Source organism: Xiphophorus couchianus, chromosome 24 (genome assembly GCF_001444195.1).
Source record: "Xiphophorus couchianus chromosome 24, X_couchianus-1.0, whole genome shotgun sequence".
Classification (NCBI taxonomy): Eukaryota; Metazoa; Chordata; class Actinopteri; order Cyprinodontiformes; family Poeciliidae; genus Xiphophorus; species Xiphophorus couchianus.
This window is the reverse complement of record NC_040251.1, coordinates 4,141,596-4,159,671: the sequence shown is the minus strand read 5'-3', so window position 1 is coordinate 4,159,671 and position 18,076 is coordinate 4,141,596. Positions and strand designations below refer to the sequence as shown.

General features: G+C 44.5%; 1 protein-coding gene across 1 annotated transcript in view; it reads left to right on the top strand.

The window, feature by feature from the left end:
* LOC114141073 (Krueppel-like factor 7) overlaps positions 1 to 18,076 on the top strand; it is a 44,879-nt gene that overhangs the window by 8,741 nt on the left and 18,062 nt on the right. Inside the window, exon 2 of the mRNA XM_028011477.1 lies at positions 16,973 to 17,576. Coding sequence (XP_027867278.1) covers positions 16,973 to 17,576 — 604 coding nt within the window. The remainder of the gene's footprint in view (positions 1 to 16,972; positions 17,577 to 18,076) is intronic.

The window sequence follows — 18,076 nt, the reverse complement described above, 5'->3', positions numbered from 1 at the left end:
TGACAGAAAGGCAGGCGGTGAGGGGTCTATGTGGGGAGGAGGCGGCAGGGGGCGGCGGGAGAGGAGCAGTGAACAAGCACATCTTTATGTATGGCCCCCGTCTGCGAAGCGCTCTGCCACCTCGGCTTTGATTAACAGCGAGGAGAGGAGCCAGTCATTTTTTTTGCCTCACTCAAGCACACATGGCTTGGCAATGACTTTCACATCATTTGAGGCGAAATCAGGGAGCCGTTACAGCACCTTACAGTGATCCGACATGCTTTGCTGCTGCCATCCGGCTTGGCAACCGGAGGGAGAAAAGAGAAACGGAAGACAAGTCTTCCACACTTGTTTTAAGCTTTGAAATAAGCAATAACTCTCTCTGTCCATGACTTCGTTTTATTACTCTGATAAAATCTGAGAGAAATGGTTTGACAAAGAGCTAGATTAATCTTCACTTAAAGTATTTCTCTCTGCAAAACTTTGAAAGGGAAACCTTTACATCAATTAAGACCCTAAAAGTAGAACCTTGCAAATAAGGAGTTAAGGATTAAAATGTGATTTGTTTTTGCTTTGTAGTGAAGAGCTAAGACTGGGATGTAAAAACACTATCTTGGAGTTCTTGCATCAGGCTTTGTCTTCATCAGCAAAGGTCTTCAGTTCTGCAACAAGTGCCTCTTGCCATGGTCATTGGTATTCCATCCAGGACTGGCAGTCATGGATGCTCAATGCCTGGGCAGACATGCTAATTGTCTCTGTGTGCATTGTGCTTGACGCACACAAAGTCTTAAAATAAAATTAAAGACGCATCCGCTGATCTAATAGAGGAGCTAAAACCGAGAGAAGGCAGTCAGTCTAAAGGCAAAACTCGTAAATCCGTTGCTAAGGGAACCAAGGTGTTCTTCAAGCAAAACCAGCAACTGGTTGAAATTAGCAATGAGTGGGTGTAAGACTGATGTCCCTGGTGAACAAATTCACCTTGTTTGCATTAATCAATTCAAAAATGTTGAGGAAAAGCACATGTAAAACACTATCCATGAGTCATTCTATGCAAACAACTCCTTTCCCTACCTTTTTTTCCCACTGTTTAATCAACCCACCCGCTCATGTGTTTGGGCATCCAGTGACCACACATACACACTCCATGCAGGCATTTCATAGCACTAATTGGCTCCGAAATTTGAGGCATCGCATCCCATCTTCCTACCTGTTGCTAGGCAGCTTTGGCAAGCAGGAGGATCAGCTTTTTGTTTGTTTAGCTGTCTGCCTGCAAGGCTAATCTCACCTCAAGGGAGTCCTAGCCATCCAGAAACTAGAGACCCAGTCATGTGGACCATCTCTCTCAGAAGGCAGAGCTGGAAGAACGGGGAGGAAGAGACGGACCGGAGAAAGAGGCAAGGGCAATTTGCCCTGAGTAAACACCGCTGCTTGTTGTTGTCATTCGAAGCAAGTTATCAATCACAGCCTTAAGCTCTCGGTGCTGACAACCGCAAAGGCAGGACGTCCTTTGAAAGCCGTTGGAAGGTTGTCATGAAATTTCTTGGAATCCAGTGAACTGGCAGAGAAATGCATCCAAGTGCTTGAGTTTCTGCTTTGCTACGTAAGCACCTTTGCATGCAGTGATGTGTACGCTTTGCATGCCGGTCTCAGTGCTCAGCTGTCGTACTCCGGCATGCAAAGCCAGCTTGTGTGTGTTTACTTGTCCTCCAGCTCACTGGTCCAGAGCTGTCCAACTGGTCCGCCGGCAGACCGGATGGTTTTATCAGACATACCTCACCCTCTGCTGTTATCTCTCCATCTTACCTTCATATCCTGCTGCCTTTTCTTTAATCTCTTTATCTTCTTCCTCGTTTATTAGATCAAGCCTCAGACTTCAGTCGAATCTTTCTATCATCTTGTGCACTTTCCATTTGTCCGAACTGGTTTCCTTCAATTAATCGGCCCAAAACCAGGGACGAGGACACAGATGTGTGGTCAAAAATATATAAACTCCATTTTCCATTGACGGCAGCTGGAACTAGGTGTGCTGGAAGTATTACCAGGGTGACAAATTACCCTAAAGACACTGGTATCTCCAGCTAACTGGGTACATTTTGTAGTTTAGGTAGTCCAGCTCCCTCCAGAGTTGAATTTTCTCTGAAAAAGATATAATGGATTCTGCTTGAACTTGGATCAGCCCAAGGTTTTGCTGTGAAATATAGCACTTTAATATATCCGTGTATAAAAAGGCTGTGTAGGTGTCAGAGCAGACAGACAAAGCAGCTGTGGAGATTCTGCACCTTGCTCCATTCTTCGAGTAGGCCGGGAAGTGCCCTTGTGTGATTTAATGAGACCTATGGGAAGAACCATTCGTCAGTGTGACAGCACACCTCTGTTTCCCATTGTTCTCTGCTGGTACTTGAGGAGAGCGGTGTGTGTTTTAGCCTTAATGATGGGCTGGCAGGCCTTTGATTAGATGAATCTCCTGGTGCTAATTAAGATTTAGTCTGCCAAAAGACATCTGTGTTTATGCCTTCAGCCCACTCAGAGACCCTGGAAGTACACGCCGGTGTGCACGAGCAATTTAACGGAAGGCGATTTTGATGTTTTGGCCCAAACGGTGTTTTGGCAGTGACCTGCGTTTGACATAAATGCAGGTCATGAGAAGCAATATTTACACTAAAAACAGTGAGGTTTACTCCCACATTGCTTGGCCGTTTGTTGTTATATTCAAGTTCCCTATATTGTCTTGACTGTCTGCAGTAGCATAGCCCTTAAAAAAAAAAACACTGTTTTGATTTCAAGTTCCAAACATTTAGCTGCAATTCCAAAACACAACAAAGACTTTAACATTTTCTGGTATTGACATTTTCTGAAAGCTGGTTTGCTTTTAGATAGGCAAACAAGTTTGAAGTTTAAAATCTTGACAAATATTTTAAACTTCCTAAAATATTTAGGAAGTTTTAACCTTAAATAAGGCACACTGTTGCCTAAACCAGGACCTGAAAGAAAATAATTTAATGTCTAATTGGTGCCTTTACTGGCAGAATGTAACCATGAAATAGATAACTGCTGCATCTTATCACTTACCAGCACAGTTCTGCTAATCCGCTAATGCGCTAATTGCTGAGCTAATTCTTCATTTAGCTCTTTTGCTAACTTTGAAAACGCCTTACAGATAAAACTTACATAAGCAAACAACCATGGCAGTTAAACAAATACATGAAAAAATGGACATATATGAGTTGTTTTCAGAGACTCCTCATGCGCCACAGTGTCCAAAAACAAGTCTGAAAGTACTGATATAATACAAATGTGTTCTAACACCAATATATCATGGTCAAATTTAGCACTCTAGTATTAGTTTCCCCTAAATACCATGTTGATGCAGCTCTTTAGCGTCAATGGAATATTAAAAATATTGTATTTTCCCTGATTAAGCCATTTGAAAAATGATTTGATGTAACATTCATTAGAAAAACACAGAGTGGTTATCAGTCTGTATTTAGCATGTTTATTTATAGTGATGTGTTGTTTTTAGATGACATTGGCTCACCACCCATCACTGGCAGGTTGATTCTTACTTGGTAACCCTTTTCCTTCCGTTGTATATTTGGAAACGTTTGGTTTCTGTGACTTCATTCTCTCTAGACACAGAAGACGGCCTACTAACCGAAGTTCACAGCCATGTAGTTAGAAAGCCAGCTGTTAAATTTTGAGGACAAGTTTGTTGCCAATGTTGTATTTACACAAGGCGGCCCACAGGGGCTGAACGTCAAAACTCTTGACAAACTAGCTTTTGAAATCTGCTAAAGGATGATAAATTCAACTTTACTTTTGGGAATAAATGATAGAAATGTTAACAAGAAGCACTTTGTGGATTTAAACATTTAGCGACTCCTGCCGCGGATGTTATTTACATCCATTTTTGAACTGAAGCTGATGCTCTGCCATGAATATTTCATCCAGTTTTCTGTTGGATGTTTTCGGGGAAGGCATTTGATGATCCGTGCTTACAAGAACGAAGGGATCCCCCTTTGCTGCTCGTCCCTGCTCCGCAGTTTACTGCCATGTGTTATTCAGTCTATTGCCCCAGATATTATTTCATTGTAAAGCGATGCCAATTAGTAAAGCCAGCCGTCAGTGGCTCTGGTCTGGCTCCCTCTACACTCCGGCGGGGACACTTATTTGGGTCGGCTGCTATTTTCGGCCCCAGCGATGTTGCCAGGAATACCTCAGGGAGCAGCCACTGTTTTATAAGAGAGCACATCAATAATTTTCAACCGTGTACGTGTGTGTCTATGAGGAAAAAGGACAGAGACGGATGGAGGTTATTGGGTTTACATCCGCTGCATCTTTACCAGAGCAGGTGTTTCTTACAGGGTTTGGCAAAAAAAAAATATCTTGAACTTGAACGTTTTCACATTGTTACATAATGGAACAAAGTGAAAAACATAAATGAACATGGGCAACGATGTTAAAAAAATGAATATGTGGAGTCCAAAAATCCACGGAAACAAACTGTCTTGAAAATCAGATAAACCGTAAACATACAGCTAAAGCTATTGTGGTATAATATACAGTATATCTAAGCTTTTCTATTTAGCTTAAACGGCCTTGTAACAGTCAAAAGCTAAATCTAATAAATTGAGGCCTGGCTGGAAAATTGACATTCACACACACACACCCACCTACCCACACACACACACACACACACACACACACAGTCAGCATTCAATGGTGAATAGGAATCAGTGGGCTCATGATGACGAATACACACATTTCAGGATTTTCTTTGTAGAAAGTGCAAATGCATATTCCTTTTCTTATCCTTCATAATTACGCTTTACTTTATGCTGGTTTATAAAATAAAATCTTGGTAAAGTTCACAAAATTCTGTGGTTGTGCTGTGATAAAATGTCAAAAAAATTTTTTTTGACGTGACTGCTTTCAAATACCAATCTGACCTTATAAATTAGAGGTTAAGGTAGTTTTACCCCCCAAGTCATCTGCTTTATCAGACCAAGCCTACAGGGTAAAGTCAGTGACTTCCCACAACTATTCTAAATCTGTGTAACTGCCCTCCCCTCTCTGCTGAGCGGCCGCACATTGTCGGGATGAAATTGGGGTGAAAAGTCTTCGCGGTCCCCTTCTGATTCCCGCAGAAAAACCAGCCGCTCTGCACCGGAGAGGTTACCGAGTTCAGCCTGCCTCTCTGCCTCAGCCCCCGCCTGGTACATACAACCTTAACTCACATGCACTCTTTCTCTCTGTGGTATCTCTTGGAGAAGAGCCCGCAGCAGACGGGAGAGGAAACATCTTTCAATATTTTAAGCAGCTTGCCTGGGCTAATCTTCGTTGCTCAGGTCTGTTTTGAAAGCGTCCCTGTGGGATAAAGAGAGAACGACAGTACCCACCTCTGGTTTGAATGCACATGAAGTCATCCGGTTTGGTAACTGAACCGGTTCCTTGCAAACTTGTCGCGTTCAGCTTTTATTTGTTAATTCTTTTTTGGTGCACTGTGCCACTGACCTGCTTCCTTAACCTTAAATTTGGTGGCATAATGAGTGCCAAAGCTGGCAATCTGTGTCTCTACAGTTGCACAAGCTCAAAGCAAAGCTGACTTTTCATTCAGGCTTTAAGAAGCATATAAGAATGAAACATTTGGGCTCTTATCAATGTGGGCACCGCACCAGAGTCGACACTTTGCGCCTCGCAGATGCTACTTCCAACCAGTCCTCTACGAGTAGGTGGTTTGAGTTTTTCCGCTCCGCTGTTTCCTTTATCAGAACCCCCGTTTCTCACTTTTGTTTCTCTTTCCCTTTCCCAGCCGAGGCCTCCATTGTCCTGCACCCATAATTGTGCGCAGTAATGAAGATTAGCCCGCCTGCTGAACACAATGGGGTCCCCACATCCGGGGCACAGACTTCTCAAATCCTGCCACAAGCTGCTAACCCCGGTGTAAAAGCTCCTTTTAGCCACACGTTTTCATGGTCTGGTTCATTGAGTCAGAAGCACAATCACATGAGCATGACCAGTATTCAATGTGTCCCCCCATCCCTCTTCCCCGATTAGATTAGGATGGTTTTGACAGCTGAGAGGGAGCGCTACGGCGATAAACAGCATCTCACCCAAATCCATTTACAGAGAGACAGAGTTCCTTTCCCCAGTGAGCGCAACATGGCTCCAGTCAGCAGGATTACCCTCCTCCCCCAAACCCCCATGACCCGCTATTCTCCGTTCCTGTATCTATCTCGTTCGCCTCTCCATTGGTCTTAAGATGCGTCTTCTCTCGTCTTGATCCTATTTCACTCTCACCTCTCCTACCCTCCACTTAATACCAGAACAAAGACATTCTCCACACTTTGTCACAAGCTATTTAGATGGCGCCAGAGAGGTCTCTATATGCAGTGTGCTTGTTGTATCCGGAGACTAAGAGCCCTTAATAGCGCCCGTGTCAGGCTCAAGGTCGGTACATCTTCGTTTTCTTGTGTTTGCTCGCCGTGGCTGCTGCTCAGAGGGAACGTGTGCAGCTTTGTCTGAGCGGAGGAATGGATTACACAAATGTGACTGCGGCTGAAAAAATGGAGGAAATCAAACTGCACGAAATACTTGGAAACGGTGTTTTTCTAGCAGTTTGAACAGAATAGAAAAGTTTAGAAATTCAAGTCAGACAGGATGATGATAAGGTATCTTAACTTCTGAACTGTTCAGAGCCAAAGATACTTTTATGTTTGGCAATGGATTGTGTTCAGGAAACAAGAGAAGTCCGGCTGCCTTTTACTTTAACACTTAGGATTAATGTGTCTTAAATGACTGAGAATCTCCACCAACAAATGGACGGTCCACTTTACCTCAAGGTTAGATTGGTTTCAAACAGCAAACAGTGAAAAAGTCTGAGGCCACAGAAACTTAAAAAATGCGTGAATGGCAAGAAACATCCTAGACCTTCTTTTATTCTTTGTTTTCTTTCAAAAAGAGTCGGCCAACAGCAGAGCGCTACATTCCCGTTTTTACACCGACCCCCAGGTTGAACTTTGAAGTTGGGCAAGAAATAGTATGAATACCAAGTTGTGGACTGCAGCAATTTCCCAACGGCTCTCGCTCAGAGACACGGAGAGACAAATTTAGGCCTGGAAAAAAAAAAAAAAACACATGGTGCAAGAAATAGTTCAGGATGAGAGGTTGAATCCATTTACAGACTTTCTCTAATTAATTTTATCCTTTAGAGCAAATAAGAAAGAGCAAGAAGTAGCTTTTTTTTTTTCTTTAAATGTTTTATCATCCAGAAATATTTGCCTTCAAGCTGACTTGAAGTTCACAGCAAAGGGAAGTGTTGCTGCTCATGTTACCCCTCCAGAACCTCCTGGTTAAACTTCAGGCCTGTGTGAAACACACAGCAGAAGTGATGAACTTTATCTGGGCGGCCAGGTCTTGGTAATTTCCCAGTTTCTATTTCTCTTTTGCCGTGTTTTGGCCTGACTACTCTCCCCCAAGCCTGTTTGTGGTGAACTTTCACATGAACAGATGGAAATTCAGCATGCTGTTAAACAAGTTATAAAAGAGAACCTTTATTAGCCTGAAACATTTATATTCACTGCATTTCTGCACAAAATCAACTTATTTCACAATGGAAGCTATAAAAAGAGACATTATTGTTAGAGGTAAGGCAAAGCGAAGCCACTACTGCTTTGGACCAATGCTGCTGAGAAGATTGCTGCTAAAAGAACTGCTTTTTGGACAGTCGAGAACTTAAAGGTGCGCAGTTGAAAAGGCGTCAGGACATTTAAAAAGTGATGACTAAGATATGAAAACTGTCCACAGAGAACCAGCAACGTCGTTGAACTACTTCTAATCGGCTTTTCAGAAGACAAAGTTAAGAAAACACAAGATGAAGTTGATTGGGAATCATGTCAAAGACTCATCATTTCCCACGGGAGTAAAAACAAATATGGAGCATCCTCCAATCTCCGCTTTGGTCAGAGTTTTTGGAAAATAAACCTTTTTATCAATAGTAAAAATTTTCACGTTGATGAAAGTCCAAAATGTATAGAAATGTATTACTTTTCCAGATGTCCAGCGATGTGTGGATCTTTCTCTAATTAAATATAAAGGAGTTTTTCTGGTTTGGTAATACCTCCAACTAGGGATTCACAATGTTTTTGCGCAATATTTGATCTGCCTATGTACTAAAACTCATTTGGCTGATAACCGATATCTGATCTTATACCTACTTATTGAAACTCAATGGCTTTCTCTACTGTTGAATTAAAATACTGTATTATATTTATCAATTTGGCCTGCTACCAAAATGCAAATCCTAAACAGAAGGCTGAAAATGTTGCAATACTTTCAACTCGTGACATTTGCTCTTGACAACACTCAAGCAGTGCAAATTTGACGTTGTGCTGTGCTCCAAGTATCATTGTCGCTGGTTTGTCGTATAAAATCAACGCCTTTTATACTGGTGAGTCGTTTTGACGGAATGGTTGACGTCCGATATCATGTTTTACAGCTAATATCGCCCGATACATGCCGATAAAATCACGCATCCCTTCTTCCAATTGTGTTGAGCTGTTTGTAATTTTCTTTCTCCACCTTTTTACAGTAAATTTGCTAAAGATTCAACTTTTTCCATGCATTCCTGGGCTGGATATATATATATATATATATATATTCCACCTTGTTTTAGCGTCCTCACATTAGCGCTGTGCTAATATTGTTCTAAAGGAAGACAAGAGGGGAGGTCCCGGGTGTCAGCCTGATGTGGACGCGTCCCTCCTCTGTTGTGTCTGCTCACAGAAAACAACGGAAAAATGTCTCCCTGCTCCATTAAGCAGAGGTCACCAGGTTTTTTTTTCTGCGCTCCGAGTGCTACATCATTGTGGCTTTCCTGCCAGATGAAAGGTGCTTTGAAGATCTCACACACACACACACACACACACACACACACACACACACACACACACACACACACACACACACACACACGCCCGCATGTCGTTAGTGTGAAGATGCCTTCCATTAGACAAAAAAAACAAACAAAACAACAACAAAAAACAGGGGGAACAATCCAAATATAATAAGCCAGATCAGCAAGCAGAAATTGCTGCTTGCAACAGTTTGGAGCCTTTATTTGTGCACCCATCTAGACCAGGATTGACTCAGGATAAAGCAGCTGGCAGCTTTACAACCAAATGTGCATTATTCCCTCAAACTCTGTCAGCAAATTGCGCTTTAACAACTGGCGGCGCGTGTTATCAGCCCGCAGCCCCCTCTGTGTGAAAGCGCCTGGAGGTGCTCGCTTTGACGGAGGAGGCTGATTATTACCGCGCGGCTAATGTCGTCTGATAAGGCCGTGTGTGTAATTAAGCCGTTTCCGCGGCGCCTTATCTGGAGCTAGGTGGCTGCCTGGAGAGATGGAGCTGTTAGTCAAACGGGAGGAGGAGAACAGATCTGCTCTGTGGCATTTAAATTCCTGTGTTTGCTTCAAACTTTTCCCCCTCCAAAATCATAAGGTGCATTGCAATCATTTAGAATCATTACTGTATATTGCCTCACATATTTGCTCATCCTTATAAATCATTGGATTCTGCTGTTGTAGGGACTTCAAGCAGCATCTTGACTTTATTCTGATTTCTTACAAAGCGAGCTTTGGGCCACTGTGACACTTTTCAGTGCTTTATTCTGTTGCGTTATCGTTTTGTACGGCACTTTGGTGCAGTTCCAACCTTCTTCTAAAAGTGCTATATAGATCAATTTTACAAGAATATTTAACTCAAAAAGGACATTCTGGTTGCAGTCTCTGGTTCAGAGGGTTCTTAAAGGTACAGGAGCGTTTAATTGCCAGGAGCGTCTCGTTAAAACGAGGAAGTTTCTAGCTTTAAATAGTCTCGTTTTAACCAAATGCAAAACCTCGTTGAATTGAGATGAGTTTAATTTGGTGTTATAGCGAGAAATTCTCTCATTTTAACAAGATATTAATAATGCGCTCCTGACTTGGTGAGAAGGCATACGGGTTCTCATTTTGACTCGTTCTTCTCACTGTTTCTTACAAAAATCCCAAAAAATTTTTCCATTTTACTCTTCTGAGCATTCTTATTTAAGAGAAGATATTTTTGATTTTAATAAGATCTAAATCTTAAGTTATTTTAATCTTGTGAAGAGAAAGTTTCCTTGTTTCAGCGACACCCCCTGTTGGTCTGCTAATGGTGTGCAACGTTTTCACACCACACTTTTTCCTTCCTCTCAATTTTCTTTGACAAAGCCTGGATAAAGACCTGCAAGCGGACGGCTTATTTAGCAGATTCATTTTGTGGTATGTTTGACATTTGCCAAGTCAGCAGCCTTTCTCGTGATTTTATAAGGTATTTCTAAAAGAGAAAAAAAAAACATCCTGAGTTTTATCATTTGTTGTCGTGACCCCGCTTCCCCCCCCCACCCCCCCCGTCTGCTCCCACATGCCTCCTGGCCGAACCCCACGCCTCCCGCTGCGCTCCCTGTTGGGAAAACCAAAGCGCCACTCAGATCAAGAAAACGATGGATCTCTATGCAGGCTCAGCGCTGGAGGGCAGGATCCACCCCAGCCTCCTCCGTCTCAGCAGGGATCCGACGCCCAAGCTGCGCTCCGAGGAGTTTCAGATCTGGGGGATCTTAGGAGACTACGGAAGGAGCAAACAAAAAAACCCCTGAAGGGGAGATTAGAAGACAGACAGTCCCTGGCAGGGGTGGAGGTGGGGGGGTGCTGCTGAAGTTCGGCTCGGGAAAGCTATAGATTACTGTCTGTGTCAGCTGCGATGCCCACTGCTGATGAGCTCCTGCGCGGTATCATTTTGTATCGATTAGCACACACACACACACACAAACAGAGAGAGAGAAAGCGTTGCCTCAATGGCCACTGCCCTGGGCTACTGGTCATTTAGCTGTCACCTCAAAGTGATGGCCTGGCCCGGCACAGCAGATCAATGGGAGACAGAGACCCAATAATGTGTGGCGGACGGATAAAAAACACACACACACACCCAAAGAGAAACACTACGCTTTGAATCAAACGACAGCGCAAACTTTTACCTCGATAAAAGTGTCGGAGTCATCCGCTGAAATACAAGCGGCGATAATAAAGACGACTGTAAACAAAGTCGGTGGGGGTCGTAAAAAATGAAATCAAAACAACGGGAGGAGTGATGAGACAATTTGGTTAGTGGGAGAGGTTTCATATCGATGTCTGTGCTGATGTGATACCTGTAGGGGAAGGAGGGGGGGAAAAGTGATTAATTTCTCACGGGGATTTTTAATCACAGAGGTACAGCGCTCCTCAAATCCAGTGAAAAGAAACCAAGGCCTTTAAAAAAAAAAAAAAATTCTGACCACTAGCTTTGTGTGGTTTGAATTAAAAAAAAAAAAAAACCAACACGACGCGCAATAAACAGGCCGCCACTCGAATGCAACGCAACAAAAGAAGCGGCGTGAGGCCGCCGAGGAGCGGATGGAAATTCGTCCGTGACATGAATGTTTCTGACTTTCGAAATGAGTAAGCAAACTCCGCCTGTGAAAGTGGCCAAAGCAAATGATCAGTGTGTCACGTCGATGACAAAGGGGTTGTTTTTCCAATTTGTGGCGAACAATGGACGGCAATCAGAGGCGCACTCTGTGCCAAGGCTGTCCTGCTGCCTGCGGTGACACAATCCAAGGAAACAGAATGAGAGCAGAGCTCCAGAGTTCAAGAAACCAGGAGAATTTATATTTCAGAAATTATACTAGATAATAATACTAGATTTGAATACCTTTGGTTTTGTACAATAAAACCGGTTATGGTATCTGATTTCAGCGTAACTTTGTTGCAGCGTAACTTAAAGTTTGAGAACACCTGTTGAAGCCCCACATCATAATACCTCCTCCACCATCGGTCACAGAGGAGTTTTTGAAGTTGTGCCTTTAAGTGTCTTGTTATAAAGTGAATTAATCTGCCAATGGAACTTTTTTATCAATATTAAGGAATTATTTTACTTAAACAAGCCTTTATATCTTGCTAAAAAGTTACCTTTAAGTTATTTTTGTCTTACTTTAAGTGCATTAAGATATTTGCACTAGAAACTAGACCAAAACTACTTGGTAAGATTTTGTGTTTTCATAGTGTAGAGGGAGTAGAGTAGGGGGGCTTTGTAGCATTACGTTGGCGCACAGATAAAGGCATACTTAAGATAACTTAAGACTAACAATAATTTGGTAAATATGAGACTTTTTAAAAATGTAAAACCGATATGTTTGAATTTTAGACTTTCTAAGTCTGTACAGCTCAAGGTTTTAGAAAAGAGTGTGCAGCTCGCCTGCTGTTCTCGTGGTATCATCCCTTTTTCATTCATATTGTTTCCAGTATTTGATTTGAAACCGATTTTGCGTTAGGACAATACTGGATCTGATACGTCAATGAGCAATATGTGTTTTACATAAAGCATTAAGATGAGCAAGCAAACAGAAAACTGACGAATTTTATCAGGAATTTTGCAACCTGACGAAAAGACGACGCTGCTGGGAGTCATAAGTCCTCTTTTAAAAGATGTGACAGCGCCCCTCCGCCCCGCTGCTTCAACCTCCATGTGTTTAACAATAGAGCTGCATCGGCCCCCCCTCCAGCTCAGGGGCCTCTTAAAAGCCTTGCCCTTTTCAACCCCGCTGCCATAAGCGGCGAATATTATTCATAGCACCTTGTCTCCATCATGGCATCTGTAAAAACCAAACACGATCACCCTAAAATTAATGAGCCGCATCCTCCCCATCACATTTATCTGTTTAGTGGTGTTTCGGGCCCTCCTTTAGGGCATATGCATGCTCCTCTGTTCATATTTATAACCCGGGCTTTTTATTAGCGACGTGGCGGGGCGCTAACAGTTGGGAGGCAAGCAGGAGCTTTGATGGCGACGGCAGGCGGCTCGGCGCGGGCCAAAATGTAAAGGGAGGAGATGGTGAGAGAGGATGGGCTGCCAGAAGCAGGGCCTGATGGAACAGGGGAGGGGAGGATGGAGGGAGGAGGAGGAGAAGTGGAGATTTACAGGGAATAGGTGGAAGTAAGTGGATCAGGTTAGCTGCGCAGACTTTAGAAAGCGTCGGGATGTTCCGAAAATATCTGCTGCAGTACAAGCCGTGCAAACCTGAGGTGTATAAACACAAACGTGTTCTCTATAAACACACAGCTTTCATGTGTCAGGCATTTTCTGGTATCTTAGTATCAATTATGCATGGTTTTGTAGTAAATATAAACTGAATAAGAAAATATGAGATCTTTATGAACAAATGAGCGAAGCAGAGGTAATTATTCTGAATTCTTTATGCACTCAACTGCTGAATGGAGTTGAAGCTGAAAAATAGTCATGGCACAGGGTTCCTACACAGTCTGGAAAAGACTTTCCTTATTGCATTATGCCATTTCCTTCATTCCTTATGTCCTTCCTCGTGTTCTTTCTTTCTCAACATTTCTCTGAACTTAAGAAACAGGAGTTAACCATAAAAGATAAGCAAATGAAACGTCTCGATCCTTCCAGCTCCTCGCCGATGCCCACATCCCATCAGTCGTTATCAGCCTCCTCCTAACCTTTCACTGCCGCCCCGATTACAAGAGACGTTACCTGACATAACCAGGAAAACTGGCTGGTGATGGCCGGAAAGGTCAGCGTGGGTTTGATGCACGTAACACGATTAGATTTTTCTTTTTTCTCTCTACCTACAGCTTCTTTATCAGTGGCATTTTGAGATATCACAGTCAAAATGCTGCGACGGCAAACAGTTTGAGACGAAATCGTCGTCGGGTTTCATTCAGCCACTCCAGGTTCACCACGACGCTTAGGCAGGAAACAAAAACGGAGCCATTGCTAAAGTTTGTGATTTCTTCTCGAGAGGTATTCTGAGATTATTTTTGCACAAATTTACAGTCGATATAAGTAGCATTTGGAACTGTTTTATGTTATCTACATCAGGAGAATACTGGACAGAAATGTCGTCATCTCCTTCAGTCTTGCTCTCGGTGTCTTGGCAGAGTGTTTCATCAGTTTACATTTTCTCTTATCAATCTTGGAAAAATGTCCAACTTTATTCACCTTATATGGAAACTTGTAGTCCTTGTTGCTGAATCAGGGACTTCTGTTCTAGAGCCATTTGGAGCGTGTCTCTTCCTACTTTGACACTTTAATCCTTCCAAAAGAAGGTGAAAGAATCAATACAGGTCCAGAGAGGCATCAGGAAAAACTTTGCTTTATTTATTTATGGGTATCCTATCTGGCAGCACGATAAGACATCCCCTAAATAAATTAGTTCCTCGATGCTGTTGGTGCTCGCTGCAAAAATCTCTTAACAACCATCCACAAGCTGATATTTTCCACTCGAGAGTTTATTTCTCACCATTTAAAGAGGGTGAAACCATACAGTAGTATCCAGTTGAGAGCTAAATCCAGAGGTTGGCGCTGTCACGCTTGTCAATATTCTGAAATAAATTATTCATCAATCCGGGCCCCACAACGGAGAGCCGCTTCTCTTTGCTGGAGCAGCCGAGGATGTTGGATCAGCCACTGGATTTGTCTCAGCTTATCTTGGCTGCCATAAAGTACTCATCCCGAGAGCCCTTCAGGAAACGGACCCTGGCTTTTGCGCGGAGCCAACTGCTGCCGCGTCTCCAGATCGGCGTTTGTCCAAACTGGACTTACTCCAGGAGCATTCCTTTATCCTGGCTGTTGTGCCAAACCTTCGGCGCTTGATTATTTGCCTACACACGGATGCAAGTTGCCCACTCGATGCCATGAGACCAGCAAGAAGACATGTTTATGCATGTGCGTAGGCGTTCGCACAAACACGCAGACAAGAGCTGCATAATTGCACATGGAGTGTGGTAATTAGTCACATTTACTCGCGCTTGCCAAATTATGGGCATACACGGTCAAACTTGCCGCATACAGTAAAGCGTATCCTCATCACTGCCCACCGGGCGCACAGGAACTGCTGATCAGCTGCATGACCTTCTCTGCAACAATGTTAATGCCACCACCTGGGGGGGGCGGAGGGGTAGAGAAGGCAGGAAGGGGCTTGATGGAGTGATGGGGAGGAACACAGAAGCTAGAAAAAGGTTGTCATACTTGCCACCTACTCACCTGGAATCTCTTTTATCCTCCTTACCTTGTCAGCGTCCCTCATTCCGCATGCATGCTGGGGTGTTAGTACAGTGCGTGCCTGAACGCCGGCACGCTGTGTCACACACGACATCCTGGTCCATCACCGTGGGTCGCAACCTAACATTTAGCGTGCGCGAACGCGAGGCCCTGCGGTTTGCCCGCTGACAGGATCCCGTTACGCCAAATGTCACGGCTGCAAAGCGGATTCGCCCCCCGCGGTGAGAATGAAGTCAAGACCTTCCCTTGCTCTCTCTTCCCCTCTGCCTGCCTACCTCGCCTCGTCCTTCCATCACTCCTTCTCCTTCATCGCCCGCTTTGCACCGTCTCTCGCTTAACGCCTTCTATCCTCTTTTCTGCTGCCTTCAACTACCTCGAGCACACACGGTGCGGCTTGCAGTCCTCAGCAGTTTGCTGAATAAAGTCCCCTTCGACTTGCTGGTCTTAGAAGATAATTAGTCCTCAACTGAGGCAGAGGAGGGAACGACGAGGAAAAAGGAGGACAGAGGAAAAGGTTGAATTCAGGAAATCGATCTGGGTTGAGTTGACGATGAAGTGACGAGAAAGGCTGAAAGATACTTTCAGATAATGTTGCAGACAGAGCAGTTTCTTTTTCTTCTATATCTCTAAAAGCTTAAGTGCCGGTATATTCCCTGCTTCCCATGTTTTCACACCGTCAATACTTAACTTAGTTCTGAAAGTAGGCATAACAGAGGATAAATCCCTCTTATTTTATTGGGATTTCATTGCCTTGAACCAACAAAGACAATTCACTGCAGGAAAGAAGAAAGATGTAGGCGTACAGTGTGGATAGGAGACACGGCGCATTACCTCCACTTCTAACTGTAGATGTGTCCTGAACAGCGTTTTAATTTGAAGCCCTGTTTTGTTCCTAGAAAGAAATAGCTTCGAGGAGCAACCGCGCTCCCTTAGCAACAGACACCCCTTCTATTTTTAGAAGGTGCAAACAAGGAAAGAGGCGAGTTTGGAGTGGGATCCTAAACGTCTCTGATGTGTTCAGTCTGTGCAGTCTTATTCCTGATAATGGGACCATCTACTCCTGTCTGTCAGTGCCTATTTACGCGCCAACGAAGAGGCGAGTTGCACGCACCCAACGGAGCCGCTAGCCTCCAGCTCGGCTGTCAGAATGGGTTAGCGGGTACAAGCGAAACACAACCATCCCCGGGATCAAACCGCCGCCGTTTCTGCTCAAACATAATAGCTTCATCCTTGGACACGGAGCGCCTCGCTCCCCGCGCCGGGCCCTCGCTGCTTAGAGTCTTGCCAGCTTGTTGTGAAGTAATAGACTTCTCAGGATGCCAGTTCACAGGAACAGAGGATGCAAGTCTCTTATTTGCTCTCCGTGGGGAGAGGTGTTTGGAGTAATAGGGATGAAGCAGACCATAACTACAGCTGAATAAGTCTCCCTATCTCTACCCAGGGGAAGCTGGTTCGTCAAAGCTCCATAAAATGTTGCTCTGTGGGGGTTTTGCACAGTTTGGGACTTCTTCCCCTGCTACCCACTCTTCTCTGCAGCAGTTGCAATCAATCAGGGTTTAATCAGCCGTCTTGCTGAAGTTTTCAGGTAATCATGGCTGTCATTGTGGCTGTCTGTGCGTGTGACAGCTGTGCAACGCAGCAGAGCCTCATGCAGGGTTTTTTTTGGGGGGGGGGGGGGTTTCATGTTGGAGCATTACGGATGATCTGATGGCTGTTGGGGGGGGGGGGGGGGGTTTCATGTTGGAGCATTACGGATGATCTGATGGCTGTTGAAACGGCTAAGTGGTACGTGCGAGGGAAGACGGACATGCCTGAAAGTTGCCTGATCTGAATGTAATTGAGTGTTTCTCTCTGTGCCGCAGACCTGCCTGGAGTTGGAGCGTTACCTGCAGACGGAGCCCAAGCGTCTGTCAGAGCTCTTCGACCAGGACCTGGACGGCCTCCTGACTCCGGCCTACTTGAAGGAGGACGGCGAAGAAGACCTGCCTGAGGCTCTGCTCCCAGGCCTCCCTGAGCCTCCAAGCCCACCTACAGTCACCCTGTGTCCAATGAGGCAGAACTTAACCTCAACAAAAGACCTCAAACCCAAAGGGCAAGGGCCAGAAACTTCAGACGGAACGGAAGAGGTCCACCTGGCCCAGCTGAGTGCCGTCACCTCTCTAACTCCCCCGTCTTCTCCGGAGCTGGGCCGGCACCTCGTCAAACCCAGCCAGACGCTGACGGCCTCCGCGGACGGGACGCTCACCTTGAAGCTCGTGGCCAGGAAGGTGGGGCTCAGCGCTGCCCGGCTAGTGACGGGACACGCGCTTCCGGTCCAGGTGAAAGAGGAAGAGGAAGGAGCGGCGTGCCTGATCGGGGGAGAGCTACCAGAGAACAAGAAGAGGATCCACCGCTGCCAGTTCAACGGCTGCAGGAAGGTGTACACCAAGAGCTCCCACCTGAAGGCCCACCAGAGAACGCATACAGGTGAGGGGAAGCTTTGTGGCTCCTTTCCTTAATTGTTAATTTTGTTATCCACTAACCCCGTCTGCCTCCTCAAAGGTATGAAAAACAGGCACTGATGTACTCTGGTGTGAGAGTAAATCACAGCAGAGTAACATCTGCTCATGCTCCGTTAACAATAGTCACCCTACTGTTTCCAACTTCATAACTTTGTCGTTATATTTGGCAACTTTTCAGCCAAAACATTTTATATCAGCCAAAACCAGAATCAACAGGTCAGGCCTTTGAAAGATTGGTGATCGACCAGAAAACTGCACTCTGAGTTTTATCTGTATTCTTCTAAATGTAAGAAGCATGGCGGCTGTTTTCTCTACGTCTGTTCTGGATGTCTTTTTAAGCTTGATAAACTTATCTTGGTGTAATTTCTTTGTTTGTTTTTCTTTACTTCTTTTGTTTTATACCAGAGAGTTTCTTACCAAAGCAAAGATCCAGTAGACTTACGCAAACTCCGTGTTTATGTTAGT